Source organism: Diabrotica undecimpunctata, chromosome 1 (assembly GCF_040954645.1).
Source record: "Diabrotica undecimpunctata isolate CICGRU chromosome 1, icDiaUnde3, whole genome shotgun sequence".
Classification (NCBI taxonomy): Eukaryota; Metazoa; Arthropoda; class Insecta; order Coleoptera; family Chrysomelidae; genus Diabrotica; species Diabrotica undecimpunctata.
The window spans coordinates 166,839,771-166,856,707 of NC_092803.1; the positions used below are offsets into that span (position 1 = coordinate 166,839,771).

The 16,937-nt window shown below is 33.8% G+C and overlaps 2 protein-coding genes across 2 annotated transcripts in view; one reads left to right on the forward strand and one right to left on the reverse strand.

The window, feature by feature from the left end:
- The window catches only part of LOC140432522 (fatty acid synthase-like), a 109,022-nt gene that overhangs the window by 74,982 nt on the left and 17,103 nt on the right, over nt 1-16,937 (reverse strand). The window lies entirely within an intron of this gene.
- LOC140436280 (zinc finger MYM-type protein 6-like) overlaps nt 1-16,937 on the forward strand; it is a 28,370-nt gene that overhangs the window by 1,089 nt on the left and 10,344 nt on the right. The window contains exons 2-3 of the mRNA XM_072524990.1: nt 10,023-10,222; nt 14,463-14,778. Coding sequence (XP_072381091.1) covers nt 10,023-10,222; nt 14,463-14,778 — 516 coding nt within the window. The remainder of the gene's footprint in view (nt 1-10,022; nt 10,223-14,462; nt 14,779-16,937) is intronic.

Consider the following 16,937-nt stretch of genomic DNA (forward strand, 5'->3'; position numbering starts at 1 on the left):
TCATCTACGTCGTGGTCACTTTCGAAAGACGCCAGCCGGTTATGGTGTACTATCATCGACTTTCCCCTCGGAATCTTGCTTATTCGGTAGATGACATCGTTGATCTTCTCCATAATAAGGTATGGACCTTCCCAAAACTGCTGCAATTTGGGAGAACAACCTTTTTGCTTTTTGGGATTATAGAGCCAGACTCTGTGGCTCTTCTTAAAGCACCCCTTTTCGGCTTGCGTATCGTACCGTTTCTACATTCGGTCGCTTGCGATCTGAAGATGGGAACGGACCAACTCGTGTACATTGTCCATTCTTCTTCGTAATTCGATCACATAATCTTCACTTGCTACATCTTTTCCAGGTCGACACCCAAACTCTAGATCCCAAGGTAGTCGCATCTCGCGTCCGAATAGGACTCTGGCTGGTGTCTGACCTGTTGATTCGTTAACAGCAGATCTGTAGGCTATTGTAAAGAACGAAAGATATTGGTCCCAGTCTCGCTGATGATCGGACACCATCTTTGTCAAATCCTTGCCAACTGTCTTATTCATCCGTTCTACCATACCATCCGATTGCGGATGATATGCTGTAGTTCTTGTTTTCTTCATGCCTAGTCTATCACATATTCCTTGAAATAGATCGCTTTCGAAGTTTCTTCCTTGGTCACTATGGATCTCCAAAGGCACTCCAAATCGGCTGATATATTCTTTAATCAACTTATCTGCAATGGTGGAGGCCTTCTGTTCTGGAAGTGCGTAAATCTCGACCCACTTAGTGAAGTAATCCATTACTACCAACATGTACTTGCCTCCATTTTCACTTTCTGAAAATGGCCCAGCAATGTCCAAAGCTATTCTTTCAAACGGGCTTTCAACATTATATTGTCTCATAGGAGCTCTCCTTTTTCGGTAAGGCCCGTTACTCGTAGAACAAATATTAAATTTCTTACACCAGTCTTTTACGTCATCGGAACTATTCATCCAATAAAACCGTTTCCGAATTCGCTGAAGGGTTTTCTTTACACCGAAATGCCCTTCTGATGGACTGTCGTATAACTGACGAAGTACTTCGGCTATTCTGATCTTTGGGATCACCAGCTCTCTTTTCTTCTCTGAACCGTCATCATTTTCCAGTACTCGTTTGAGCAAGCCATCTTCGATTATAAATGAGTCCCACTGGGCCCAATACGTCTTAACTACTGAGCATAGGTTTGATATTTCCTGCCAAGGTGGTCGACGGTTTTCCTCTTTCCATTTTCGGATTTTCTGTATAACTGGATCTCTCTCTTGTTCTTCCCTTATCTTAGTAGGCGTCCAGTCGTCGTTGACCATCGTCGTTCTTAGCACTGCTGCTTCCTTGGATTCCGTTTTATTGCAGTGAAAACACTCTGCTGGGCATGTCCTTCTGCTCAATCTTGAAATCGTATTCTTGGAGTCGTTCGATCCATCTGCCTATCTGACCCTCTGGATTCTTAAACTACATTAACCACTTAAGGGCGGCATGGTCGGTTCGTATTAAAAACTTCCTTCCATAGAGGTATTGATGTAAGTGCTCTACTAATTTCACTACTGCTAGAAGTTCTCTTCTCGTGACGCAATAATTCCGCTCAGATTTTGAAAGAACTTTACTAAAATATTCAAGGACTCGTTCCTGTCCTTGAATCTGAGATAGCACTCCTCCAATTCCCACATTACTTGCATCTGTATCTAAGATGAACTTTCCTTCTGGAAGTGGGTACCCTAAAATTGGTGCTGTGATTAAATGCTTTTTCAAGGTCTCAAATGCATTTTGGCAGTCTGTATCCTAGCGGTAATCTCTTGCTTCCTCTGTAAGTCGCGTTAATGGCTTATTGATATCTGCAAACTTCTTAATAAACCTCCGGTAGTAAGTACATAGTCCAAGAAAACTTCTCACTTGATGTTTGTCAGTTGGTTCTGGCCATTCTATAATGGAATCGATTTTTCTTTTATCCACGCCCACTCCTTCTTTACTGACTATATGACCCAGATAATTGACTTTACCTTGAAATAGCTGGCACTTACTGGGGTTTTATATCAATTGGGCAGCTTTAAGTCAATTAAAAACGTTTTCTAAATTCATCAGATGATTTTGAAATGTCTCCCCCAAGACGATTATGTCATCTAGATAAACCAGGCATAAAATGTCACAGGAGGTCGAATTTGTCGTTGGAATTATTGGATGTTGTCGTCTGAAGGATTACGGATGTCACAGGCACACAAGTTCCTACTTTTGTCTGTTTCTTGATGGTAACTGGGTAGTCATTGACATTGATAAGTCTCATAGGTATTTCTTTAGCCGAAGTCACCAATTCCTTTCCAATTATGATTGCCCGACTAACCTCGTCATGGTTCCAAGGCTCCATCATAACAGGTGTCCCTTAGTCCACAATTCCCTGTAACCGCGCTACTATGATCGTTTTACTTCTCGCAGGCACGACTGTTTCTTCTTTAACGGCTGCTTGCACAGTGTTGTCATAATGTGGATGAAGAAATACCTCCTCGTTACCAACTTTGATTACCTTATTCTTAAAATCCCATTGGAATCCATGCATATTCATTACGTCCATTCCTAGTATAACATCCTTTTCGATGTCAGCAACTATAACAGTATGGAAGAACTTTTCTGCTCCAATTCCTAATTGTACCGGGATTTATACATGAATGTTGGCATTTTCACCTGTAGCGGTCCGAAGTCGCAACCTGGTTGGTAACAGTTTTTTATGGCTGTTTATAACTGTCGGTCGTATAATGGTTCTGGTTGCTCGGGGTATCCACCAATAACGTATGTCTTTTACCATTTATTTCTCTATCTACATATACACTATCTTCACGACATTTCAAAGAAGATATTAGTATGAGAGGGTCTTTGGAAAAGTTCCGGGTCGAAGCTGCCCCCCTAAGGCCAACCCACTTTAGTTTTCCTGATGGTGAGTTTCTTGATTTGCGTCGTACCTAGGGTGCTAACATGAACTTCGTACGTGTCCTATTTCGCTAGGACACGTACTGAACCTAGTTGTTCCATGACGATTTTCCGTTGAAAGTTGGAACTTTAACATGGACAGAACCTCCACTTCCTTCAAATTTCGGCCGTGTTTCCAACTTATCACCTTCGTCTCACCTTCTTTTGTCTCTACTGTAATTGGATTGTCTCCTCTCTCTGCTGTCCCTGTTTCCTCCATCTTCCTTTGCATCTCTTTCATCTTTTCTTCGAAGGCCAACATATCGGCAGCAACTTGGTTTTTTAACGAAGATATTGTATCGTCGAAGGCAGACATCTCAGAAGTGACTTTAGAGATGTTAGCAGAAACTTTGGCCACATCACCAGAAGCTTTCGAAATGGACGAGATGACAGCAGCATGTTTGTCTTAATAATATATAATATATATATAATATATATAATATATATAAATATATAAGTTTCCGGGTCTAAACCCTCTTCCTCCAAAGCGTATTTTAGTCGTTGGACTAAATCAGCCTTTTTTAAGGTAGAAACTAATTCTCTGTCAATTACTATTTAAATGGGAATAAGCCACAATTAAAGGTTAAAATACGTTTATTGACGTTTCAATTTCCACTTCGGAAATCGTTCTCAAAATTAAATTATTATGTCTAATTAAATTCGCAACTGTGAGCTCATAAATCGTAGTCATTTTTACAATTTATTTAAAATATATCCCACTTCTGAGACCATTGAACTATATTTATAAATCTAATTTATTGACTTTATTTATTATAAAATGTTCTACACTTTACAACACTTTACAACACAGAAAATACAAAAAATCGTCGATATAAATTTTGAATTTTAAAATTTCATAAATGTCATTAGTGTCAAAATGTCATAATTTAGTGGAGTAAACTTGCCCGCGGTTGGACCAATTACAAACAAACACTAAGCCGCGGTAAATTTGAATTACCCCCACTGGTTAAAAAACAAACCATAGTTGTTTTTAGTTTGCAAAAGCGCTTATAGCTCAATATTTGGTTTCTGTTTCTACTTAGTTTAGTCAATTCTCTAGTTATTTTTAGTTTGTCAACGCGTTTATACCTAAATATTTAGTTTTTGTTTCTGCTTAGTTTAGCCAATTCACGTTTAGTCAAGTTGTTTTTAGTTAGTTGTTCTTGGTTAATATTTAGTTTAATTATTGTTTAACGAGACGTTTAAATTTTACAAAGGCAGAATGGTACGTATTTTAGCCGACAAAGTAGCAGTTGTGTTAATAATTGGTGAATGTGGAAATAATTTCCATGCAGCGGAACGTCTTTTTAACGAGAGGTACCCCGATCTCCCTACATCTAGAGCTTATTTGAGGAAGCTTTCCTCGGAAGTTAAAAAAAACAGGTAGTGTTCAAGATGTCAAACGATCTGGTCGACCAACAATTAATGATGACAAAAAAAACGGGTGCGGGAGTTAAGTGGGACTGCCGGTAGAAGTTATACTTCTATACAAGCGTTCGCCGTTACAAATTTATATGGGAGCCAATCTGCACAATCATTACATATGTAATGCTATAGGTAAGAGAGAGCAGAAAGAGAACCAGAATTAGGTATATAGGTATATGGTGCATCGTTTGCTGTATATAAACAACATTTGACCTGCAATAGGAGTATAGTAAACGAAGGATTGAATCAATATTTTGATGAAAATATATATTTTTATTTTCATATATGTATGAAAGGAGTTGAATGCACAAAAAAATTTTTACACATATTCTGCAGTAAAATTCATTGTTTATTTTGTTATTAATATAAAAATACAATACAATACACTGCAACATAATTCAATATAATAATACAATACAAATTAAAATGCAATATTCATAAGTATTTAAAAATGATAATACACACAACTTACTTACGCATATGTTTAATTTACCATGATAATAATATTAATAAAAGAAAAATATTGTTTCGTGATACAACTGTCAATTTGTCTGACATTGACAGATACAAAATTTAATTATTTTTTGTTGTGTATATAAGTACACATGTGAACTTTTTTGAGATATTTACAAGTTTTAATTTATAATTTAACATGCCTAACGAAGCTGAAGGAAGACAAATCTGAACAGAATGGAAAAATAATAATAATATTAATAAGAGATTTTTATTCTCGAGAGAGAAAGAGAGAGAGAGAGAAAATATATCTTCTGTCTCTCTCTTACATATATCTTACATATGTAATGATTTTGCCGATTCACTCCCGTACAAATTTCCAACGTCAAACGCACATATAGAAGTATAACTTCAATAAAAATTACACAACTAAAGTCCACCTGGTAATATAGACACATGGGAATAAAAACCAAAACACAGACATACATAAATAATTAGCGATATCTATTATAACGTACAGTGCAGATGAAGACAGAAAACGCTATAAAACGAAAGATTAATATTATAGAAGAAACAAGATTGAAATTATGCCGAAATTTAATAAGGGTTTTCTTATATCCAGTATCTTTTTGTTTCTACAATTTTTATTAGTTTATCATGTTTAATACCATCAGAGGCTCTGTTGTAGTTTACAAAGTAGACGTAAGTTCTTAAATGATATCTACGACTATTTGAATAAAAACAATAAGAACTAGTAATTCTATTGCGTCCACATAGTCACGTAAGTCTAATTGCGTATTCCTAATGTATATAATTAACTACCACCACCAAAATATCTAGATTTTCGTCTTTGAGTAGTCTTAACAACTCGCTTCATGTGGACCAGCAAATTTATTGTGATACTTTTGCATGAAGAACTTCTAGTTTATGTGTATCGGGTACTATGTCTCCACTTAAACTGTTTTTGTTATGTTTGCTGTGGTCGGTAGCTTTTTTAGACGGCAGACTCAGTTAAACTCAGGTTTAATTAAAATAAAAATGTATTTAGAACAAATAAATAATAAAATGTAATTATATTCAAGATAATAATGATCAAACTCTAATCCAACGGCGACAGCATGGCTCTGCAACTCACCGTTTAATACCTACTAACGATAAAGTATAATTAATGTTATACAATTGAAACGACAGTTACGATGTGTTAATATACACGCAGCGAACGAAGAAAGTACGAGTCAGAGGAATAGAAGTGGAACGGGTCCGGCGAGGAGCGGAAAGTGACTAATGAACACTTAACAACGGGAAAGAAGGTCTATCTCAGATCAATACTCAAAGATCGGGTGCGGAACTGCCACTAGATCAATACTCTAGCAGAAGCGGTTGGACTTCACTTACTACTATAGGGCTAGTGGAGTTGTTATCAGATAAACACTCCTGACGGTTCGCCTTCAGTCAACACCGGTGGAGTCCCGGTGGAGTTCCCATTAGATCAGCACTCTAGCGTAACTCAATTCTGTCTTGTGGTGAACTTGTGGTGTGAGTGCGTGCGTAAGGAGCGCTGATGGGACCAAGGCGATGCGTATCGTTACATTGCACATTATTTTTTTCTAGATCTTTCAGTATGTGTGAGCTATATTTTTAGTCAATATATTTTTTTGAATTTGTTATGCAAGTTGAAGTTGTCATATTTGGTTTGTAAGTCCTCTAGTTCCTTACATTTTTCTGAATGTGATTTACATGGGTGAATGATTATTTGTCTCCAATAGTACAGAGCTGTAAACAAAGTCAGGATAGCCTTGATGATTTCCAATCTCCGATACGAGTGGCACAAGAAGAAGAAGAATAGTACAGAACAATCGCTTCACAATTGTTGACAATTAGCTTGTTGGAACGCTGAAAAACTTTGTGATATGGAGATTCCGCCAATTCTAAAAATTCCATAGACTGACTATATTAGAAATAAAGAAGTATTAAGACTATGAATAGAGATCGTGAAATTGTAGAACTTATTAAAAAGCGGAAAACACTTTATCTTGGATATAAATTCACACACCAAAAATATATCTTCTTTCAACTAATAATGGAAGGAAAAATAGGACAGCGTAGTCCTCGCAGACGACAAATAACTTGGCTGCATAAAGTTAAGGATTGGACATAGTTAGACCTTCAAACCCTAATAAAAAAGCACAGGATAAAGACGAATTTGCAGAAATCATGGCCAACCTCCATTAGAGGTGGTAGGTAAAGAAGAATAGGACAGAATATATAAAATTATAAATGAGAAAATTATAGTATGGTTTAAGATATAAGCAATTTGGCCTGAGGCTGGTGGGATGACAGTCGACAGCAGTATTATAATAATGAACAACACCTATTGATGTTACTAAGCTCTCAATTGTCTTTGCGATGGGTAGAATAGTTTTAGAACAGCTTACTAGGACCGGACTTTATATTATTTACAGAACTGACTCCTTACCTATCAGTGCAAAAAAATTGTTAAGATTAAAATTTCTACACAATGCTTCGTATTAGAAAAAATTCTGCTATACACGAATTAGTCATCTTTGCTTACTCATCTGATTTACTCATCTTAAATTAAGTTCTTCTATTCTCATTGCACCATCTCCTTTCGAAGGTTGGCGATCCAAATGGCAATTGTAGTTTTGGAAACTGCTGCGTGAAAGATCTCTGCGGATGAGCGGTCGAACCATCTCCTCAGGTCTTTCAGCCACAAGTTCTGGCGTCTTCCTACTGATCTTTTGCCCTGTACTTTTCCTTCCAGTATAACTTGAAGTAATTCATATCTTTCGCCTCTCAACACATGACCCAAGTATTGCATTTTCCTCTCTTTGATTATTATTAGTAATTCTTTTTGTTTACACATGCGACGAAGTACCTCAACATTAGTAACTCTTTGTACCCACGGAATCCTCAACATTCGTCTGTATATATACATCTCAAAGGCATCTATTCTTTTTTCTATTTCAGAGTCCAAGATTAAGAAATTAAGTTTCTTGGAATCAATTATTATTAACGATCACAAACAATTTTCATGTTCAACGGGCTCATTACTTGAATTTTATGGAGTTAGAATATTATCTGTTTTATGTCGTTTTCACTTTAAATAAAATAGACTTTCAATAATGAAGCAACAAAAATTAAAAAATCATTAGCAAGTATATTAGTTAAAGATAAGGTATACCTCTTATTTTTATTCTATAGCTTTACACATTATAATTCTCGTGCTAATAGGTATTTAGGTATCATTTATTTATCTAGAAAACATAATTTATGAAACATTATGAAAGGGGGCAAACATATTTAAGTCTGACATTTGCACATTCAGGCAGTTATTTTCTTGCATTTAGATCGGTGATTATTATTGATACGACTATTCAAGTAAAATGTCAGGAATCGGTGAAGCTAGTGCTAAGTGTAAAACACGTTTACATTTATTTGATGATGCCAAAGAAATTATTAGGAATGTTTATCAAACAGTAAAAGAAGATAATCCAAATCCAAAAGACGGTAAATTTCTCATCAAGGCAACATCTCGATTGACAAGGATGCCATAACAGTGTGAAAAATTGTTACAGATAGAATTCAACCTCGTAAAAAGCGGAGTGACTTTTCTACATATAAAGCAGTAAACGAAAACGACGCTGAGGTAATTAGAAGAGCAGTTTATAATTTCTATTCAAAGAACCTAGTTCCAACGCTTAGTATGATCTACGATCAACTTGTTAAAGACTATTCTATTACGTATTCACCTTCAAATTTATGAAAGTTTTTGAATCACATTAGTTTTCGAAACAAGAAAATTAATAAGCGATCATCAATAATGGATTCCCCTCGACTTATTAACTGGAGAAACGACTACTTGGATGCTATATCTTAATTTAGAGATGAAGGAAGGACGATATTTTATATGGATATGGATGAAACATGGTTCGATACCCACGATACTGCTCAAAAAGGTTGGACAGACGACTCTTTTAAGTGTGCACCCAATTATTCAATTAATAGAGGTCAGCGAATAATTATTCTGAACATTGGATCCAAAAATGGCTGGCTTGGAGGAGAAAGTTTTTTACTATCGGCAAAAAACATTAAAAATTTAAAACTGGATTACCATGAAAATATGACGAGTAATTTTTTTTAAGAAATGGTTTGAAAAGAAAGTGTTGCCAAATTTGCCTCCAAGAAGTGTCATTGTAATGGATAACGCGACGTATCACAGCGAAAAAATTAGAAAAATTCCCAGTATAGGCTCGACGAAAAAACAAATATCGGATTTTTTGTATGAAAATGATTTGTACGTTGAAGAAACATATACAAAGAACATATAAACATATAAAAGAAATGTTGGAAGTTCTTCACACAAAAGTATTTGAGAAACAGTTTGTTATAGACGAATTACCCAAACGTGATGGTCATATTATATTGCGATTACCTCCTTATTACTATGTTTTCAACCCTATTGAATTAATCTGGAGCCAACTTAAGGGAAGTTTACGGCGAAACAACTGCTGTCCCAAATTTAGTAGCCAATCGGTATCACATGTTGTAGAAGAAATAAAAAAGATTTACCTAACACTGTGACAAAATTGTGTTTCACATGTTATAAAAACGGAAGATCATTACAGAACATTAACCTCACATAAAACCAATAATTATAACATTAGATGATGACGATTCTACTGAAGATGACAGCGATAGTGACAGAATTGTAATTTGTAATTATTTTTTTCCATCTAAACTTCAAATTTTATTTTTTTATGTTATTGTTTCTAATTTTATTATGTTATCTTTTTTAATTCTGATTTTTGCTACCACACTTTTAATCTCTTACTGTTATTAACATTATTTTCCTTAATTTCTTTAGTTTGTTCATTTCTCTTATTTCATTGTACATAATAACATACCTATAGCTACACAGATATAAATAAGTATTAAATATATGATACGATATTTAATTTTATATTTATTATTCCAACCCTATTAAAATATTATATGTACTTGAACTTTTTTGTTAATTTTAGCGAATCCGCTCCTCCGGGTGATATATCAGAATTTTTTATTTATTCGCTTTTCTGTTTTTATAGCACAATTGTACAATAGCTATAATTTTTACAAAACAATCTTTCTAATCTATTTAAAAATCATGATTTCAGGTGATGAATTAAAAATTGTAAGACAACTTATATCTTTTGGAGCTAAAGAACAACATTATAGGGTTTTAGCTGCATGTTTAATACTTGCGCTTGTCGTTATAGAACTTCAATCAATTATAGCAGCAATTTTATTGTTCAACAAATGTGGTACTTGGAAGGCTCTAAATCCTTATTTAGCGACATTCGCTATACTTCAACCGGTAATGATAATATTCCATATTTTTATTATTACCATGATTTCCCGAGAGTGGAAGTCGAAACATCAAAAAATATATAAAATATATTTTTTATACTCCAGACGTCAGAGACGAAAATGCCACTGAACTTTCAAAAATCATACAAACAAACTGAATGTTGGCGAGAACATTAATTTTGAAACCCTAAAAAATATGCAGAAATGTGTACCACTTTTACCCCCGGGCTTAACCCTAAAACCCCCTCGTAGGTGGGTAAAAACGCAAAAAAATCGATTTACCAAGAATCTGTACGCCGTAGAAAGGCATTCCTGTAGGAAGGCCCCATAAAAGATGGATAGACGACGTATAGAGGGATCTTAAAACCATGAAATAAAAAATGTAGCTGAGATAATTTTAAACTAATATGTTTATGAGCACTTTTTGTGTAAAATAAACCGTTCTCTCAGAAACAACGCTTGAAGCGAACGTCGATTTCGCGCGCGAAGCCAATGTTTAATAAAAATTTTATCAGCTCGACGGTAAAAATTGGATGGTTTGGAACAGAAGTGATCCAAGTGACTTTTTTGTTAGTTTTGCCTTAGACCCATTTCTGACCTCCACGATACCGACTTTAACTTATTGCAGAACTAAACCACATCACATGTTATTCTTAATATGTACTATACCTTTGGTGCCTATTTCTGTTGTATGAATTTATAAAATTGTCTCCGCTCAAAAGTAATCCATGTACGCACATGCTCTTTGGATCACTTTAACTCTGTTGTATGCTGCAGACAGAAGTGATCCAAAGAGCACGTGAACGTAACCTATCTCCGCGTATTTTATTGATTGTTGAACTTGTCAGCTGCCAATTGTTAAATTGTTTCCTCTCTCCGTATGTATAAAGAAACGTCAGAATACCACAGCATGGAAACGTAATATAATTAAGGCAAAAAGAAACCGCGGCGAAGAGTATGTAAACTACAAAGGCAAGACTGTACCTGCCAAAAATTTTTGTCATGTTGATTGCCAATGCAAAAGACAATGCGCAAGCAAAATCAGCATAGACACGCAAAAAACAATACATGGATGTTTTTATAACCTCAATTGGAATGGGAAAACTATTTGGATTTGTGGAACAGTCAAGTTATGTACACCAAAAAGACGAAAGAATCGAACTAATCGCAGACCAAGCCATAAGCAATCGACTCGTCAATTCATGTTTAATGAGTAATTTGTAAGAAATTTTTACTTTCAGTAGTTCAGATCAGCAACAAAAGACTGGATTATGCACTTAGACATAAAAATGATGCAATCACAAATATACCTTCACCAGATCAATGAGGAAAGGGCCATCTGGAAACAAAAAAAGCTATGAAGTTGTCGACAACATTAAAGACCATATTAAAAGTTTTCCTCGCTACACTAGTCACTATGGTCAACGTTCTAGTAAACGTCAGTACTTGCCACCTACTCTTTGTAGGTCTCAACTATATAAACTCTACGTTTCAAAATGTGAAGATGACGGAAAAGAACTAGAGAAAGCATCATTTTACTGTCACATCTTTAACAGTCAATTTAATTTTCATTTTTATGTATCTACAAAACATACATGTAAAACTTGCGATATATTCACAGTTCAACTTTCCACAGAATCGGACATTGAGAAATGCATTCAAATAAGAACACAGAGGGATAATCACCATTCCCTTGCAAATAAAGCACGAAAACTTATGAACGATTACAAGGAAGAATCGCTTGACGTATCTGGAACTACATGTCTTTTAACATTTGATTTGGAGAGGACATTACCAATACCTTATGTCCAAACGAGTGAAGTGGACTATCTTCGACAATTGCAAACTTTTAATTTTGGCGTTCACCTGACAATGAAAAGATAATCATGAACATGTGGTATGTATCGACGGGTGGCAGTTGCTCGCAAAAAGTAATATCTTGCCTTCATTCCAATATAAAAAAGGCGGTTTCCAAAAATATAAAAAAATTAGTCACTTTTAGTGATTCATATACGGGGCAGAATCGAAATTGGAATATGCTATGTTACATGATGTATCTTGTTAATGCTGCACCAAACTTAGAAGAAGTAATCGTATGCTTTCTGGTCACACATTTTTACCCAATGATTCAGACTTTTAGCATATTTCAAGGGGACAAAAGAGAAAAGAGCATGTTTACACTCCTGACCAGTGGATGAAACTCGTCGCCGACTGTAGGAAAACGAAACCCTTTATCGTGAACAACATGGTTGGTAAATTCCTAGATATTGATGGTATCTCACAAACCGTAGGAATGCCCAAAAATCTGGCTGGTAAGATATTCTGATTTCAAAGATGGAAAAAATCCGATTTCTAAAAAATGACAATATGATATACTTTAACGATAATTATTCAGATTGTTATGAAACTGCAGTCTTCACGAACAGCCTTATAACAACTTATTTTACTGATTTAAAAAGTTTGTATCCACCGCTAACTACAAGCAATGCTAACCCTATTTCGTACCTAAAAATGATAGATCTTAAGAAGATGCTGAAGTATGTGCCTCCAATACATCATCGATTCTATCTATTCGAATAAATATGATAAAACTGAGCAAAAGAACATCCTACCAAATCCATGTGGAGAAGAAGACGAATACGTCGACGAATAGTCTACGGAAATAGCTTAATTTTTTTTAATGTTTTTGTTTAGTTTGGAAAATAAATAAAAGATCACTTTAACATTTCATTCATTCATTTTTTATAAACTTGTCAGGTTGATACATTTCAGCATTTTAACCCGAATAAATAAACTTTCAACAGAAGTGATCCAAGTGCAAGGAATAAAAACAAAATAAAACAAAAACAAAAGTCAGTTGATCTGATAATAGGTACTGTCATTACAACATAAAACTGTTCTACAAAGTTAATAAAAAATAAAAGTGTACGTAATCAGTTTCATAATCTAGAAATTTAATAATACACGTTTTGTTCATTTTCTCAAATTGTATGCAACGTCACTTGGATCACTTCCGTTCCGAACTATTAAATTCGATATCTTTTGACTCAAGTGTTTTATCAACAAAAATCAAGATGCATTTAAAGGGATAAAGTTCAGCTTTTGTATGTATTTTTGTATTTGCCGCAAATAAACTCAGATTTTATAAAGGTATTAAATAAATAAACGTGGCGCGATTTTTTCACTTTTTATGATTCTCATAAGATCAATACAATCGATCCCTTTCATTGACTGGCCACTATGTTTAGCCATATTTTAGTTTTGAGTTTTGGCAACAAAAGTGAGGCATTTGAAATATGCTTAAAAAACGCTAAATTTAACCTTTTACATAACAAACGATCTAAAGCAATTAAAACTTTTTTGTCAATTACACTAGTACGTTTTTCAAAAGAAACAAACTTCTGCTATAAACTACAGCCAAAACCGTCTTCTTGTAGGCACTTCCCGTGACGTGCGATCGTTTGTAATGTAAAACATTAAATTCTGCCTTTTTTATTCATATTTCAAATGCCTCATATTTGTTGATACAAATCCAAATTGAAATTTCAAGTCTTAGGTTTTAAAGATTGATCTCTAAAAATGGAAATCTTACTACGGCTGGTCAATGAAAGTAATCAATTCTATTATTCTCAAGAGAATCGTAGAAAATGACAAAAATCGCGCACGTGTATTTATTTAATACTTTCATAAAAACTGAGTTAATTTTAAGTTTTAAAACGCATCTTGATTTTTGTCGACAGGACACTTGGATCAAAAGATGTCGAATTTTTACCGTGAAGCTGATAAAAATTTTATTGAACACTGATTTTGAGCGCGTAACTGACATTTACAATCGATGATCGCTTTAAGCGTTGTTTCTGCGAGAATGGTTCATTCTATTCTACACGAAAACTGCTAATAAATATTTTTGTTTAAAATTATCTCGGCTACATTTGTTATTTGAAACATTGTTTCTACGGCATACAGATTCTTGACAAATCGATTTTTTTGCGTTTTTATTCCCATACGAGGGCGGTTTAGGAGAAAGCCCGGGGGTAGAATTGGTAAACTTTTGTGCATCTTTTTTGGGGTCCCAAAATGAATATTCTTATTCGTATGATTTTTCAGGGTCAACTCTCTGACTACTGGACTATTATAATAACTAATTATTGCTGAATATTAATACCATATACATATACATGATTTTTAACTAATATTGTGCCACACGAAAATACTTTTAGGACTTTTATATTTAATTTTAATTTTAGGGATGTGCTGGTATGTTTATGATAATCACATTTCTCTCGAATATTAATAATATCCTTGATACTATTGCTGAAAATACAAAAAAGCTTCTACACCAAGATGAATTATTCGAAAACTGTGTTGCAAAAGAGGCTAGGAATATAAAAACAATATGTGTCGCAGCTATAGTTTATAGTTTTACTGCTCACATGCTATTTGCCTTGCCATCTGTCCTTAACGATTATGATATAAATATTGTATATTGGTTAATAAGGGAATATTATGGAACATATTTTAGTTCAATTATGATTTGGATCACCGGCGCATCGATAATTATAGGTAATTTTATAATATTTTCAAGTTTTATCCAATTACGGAATTGGTCATTTTATCGATTGATTATTTTATTTATGGAAATTTGTAAATTCATATTCAATAATATATCATAAAACATAACTCTGCTATTAATTTTGACATAATATTGTTACCAAATCTATTTCTGGAACATCGGGCACCTCAAAATAATAATTTCAAACTAAATATTCTGATGCTGACCATATGCGTGCAATGTACATAAACTATTTTTTTAATTGTGTGTAATTGTTTATTAACAATATGTAAAAAACTGTCAAATAAATATCAAATCAAAAGGCGCATATTTTGAAGCTGTTACAAAAAAATATCAATTTTAAAGGATTTTTCTTCACTTTTACGGTATCACTTGTAGTGGTAAAGACACATTAAACAAGTGGTCTGTAAAAAAGTGTATATTTCGAATGTAGGAAGTGAAGTCTCTAAAATCGAAAATCGACATGGAACAAATTCCGCCGAAGCCGCCAGATAGAGGGAAATTTTATATAGAATTAGGAGAAGATGGGATGACGGAATTTGAAGAATTAAAAAATAATATTAACATTAGAGTAAATGATAAGGTAACAAACGAAAAAACCAAACAACTAGCACTAACGAGATAGCCAATTTGAATTTTAATAACGATGCAGCTTTGACACAATTTAATAAAATAGATAGATCAGGTAATCCAGATTTAAATAAAGTTATAAATTTAAGATTAAATAATAGATATAAATTAGGAGATAATGCACCATTATAGAAAATAAAAACGCTAATATCGGCAAATTACTCAGGATAGGCAAGGCCCGATTCATTTTACTTTCAGTACCTGAAATATCTCACAAATTACGGTAATTGGTAGGAATAAAATTATGTAGAACTCAATAATTTTGCTAGTGCTAATAAATTAATTGAATCTGAAAATTTAAAAAGCAAACAGTACATATTTCAACGTTTTTACTCAAGGGAAAGGAGTTATAAAATCTGTATATAAAGAGATAGAAGAGGATGATTTATCATTAATTCAACCTAGGTTTGGAATGAGGTTTGAAGTCTTACATGTAAAAAGAATAAAGCGGAAAGTGATACGAGAAAGTGGATCTACTATCTACCGGACTTTTCAGGGCAGCAGTCAACAAAGTCAGAATAGCCATGTTAGTGTCCAACATCCGTAACGGATAGGCACCATAAGAAGAAGATCTACGTAAAAACTGGAACTGTAATAGTAACATTTAAAGGTCAGTCTATACCTACAAACGTAGTAATAGAAAAAATGATATACGAGGTTGAAAATTACACACCCAGAATGTTACAATGTTTAAAGTGCTTGAGATTTGGGTATATACGTGCTCAATGTAGGGGAAAATATAGGTGTGAAAGATGCGGTAAAGAACATAATAAATCAAATTGTTCCAATCCAAACAATTTATTTTGTGTATTGTGCAAAGGAAAACATAGCCCTACTGACAAGGGAGCAAACTGTGGGGAAAGAAAAAAACAGGAGTATATTAGAAAGATAATGAATACTGAAAATATAATATATTACGAAGCTAATAATAAATATAGAAAATATTATTCAACAGTAAGTAAAGAACAAGAAGGTATTTCCAATAAATATACAATCTATAAACAAAAACGATCAAGTAGTATTGATTCTAGTAACGTAGACAGAGAAATAATGGAAGCGCACAGAAAAATCTTTCAAACAACAAAAGTACAAAGTCAGCCTTTTTATAATTTTAACAACCCTATTTATCATAATAAAACATAGATACAAAACGATAATCAAAGTAATATAGGAGAAATTGTAGTAAACTTTATTTCAACAACTTTAAATCAGATTAATCACAATTTAGATGAAAAAACGTTGGAATTACTGAAAAACAATATTTCACAATTATTATTAAATCGTGAAGGCTAACATATAATAAGGGTTATTTAGAAACATTTTTGTATGACAAAATATAGGACTAATATCAGAAACATGATGGATATGGTGGTGTGGCGATACTATTGAAAAAAAAAAAATTATAATAGACTAGTTTTTATCCAATTAATGATGTTATGTGGAATAGCATATCAATTAAAATTAAAACCGGTAAAAAGATTAACATTTATTCTATTTATGTAAAACCAAATCTCAAAAT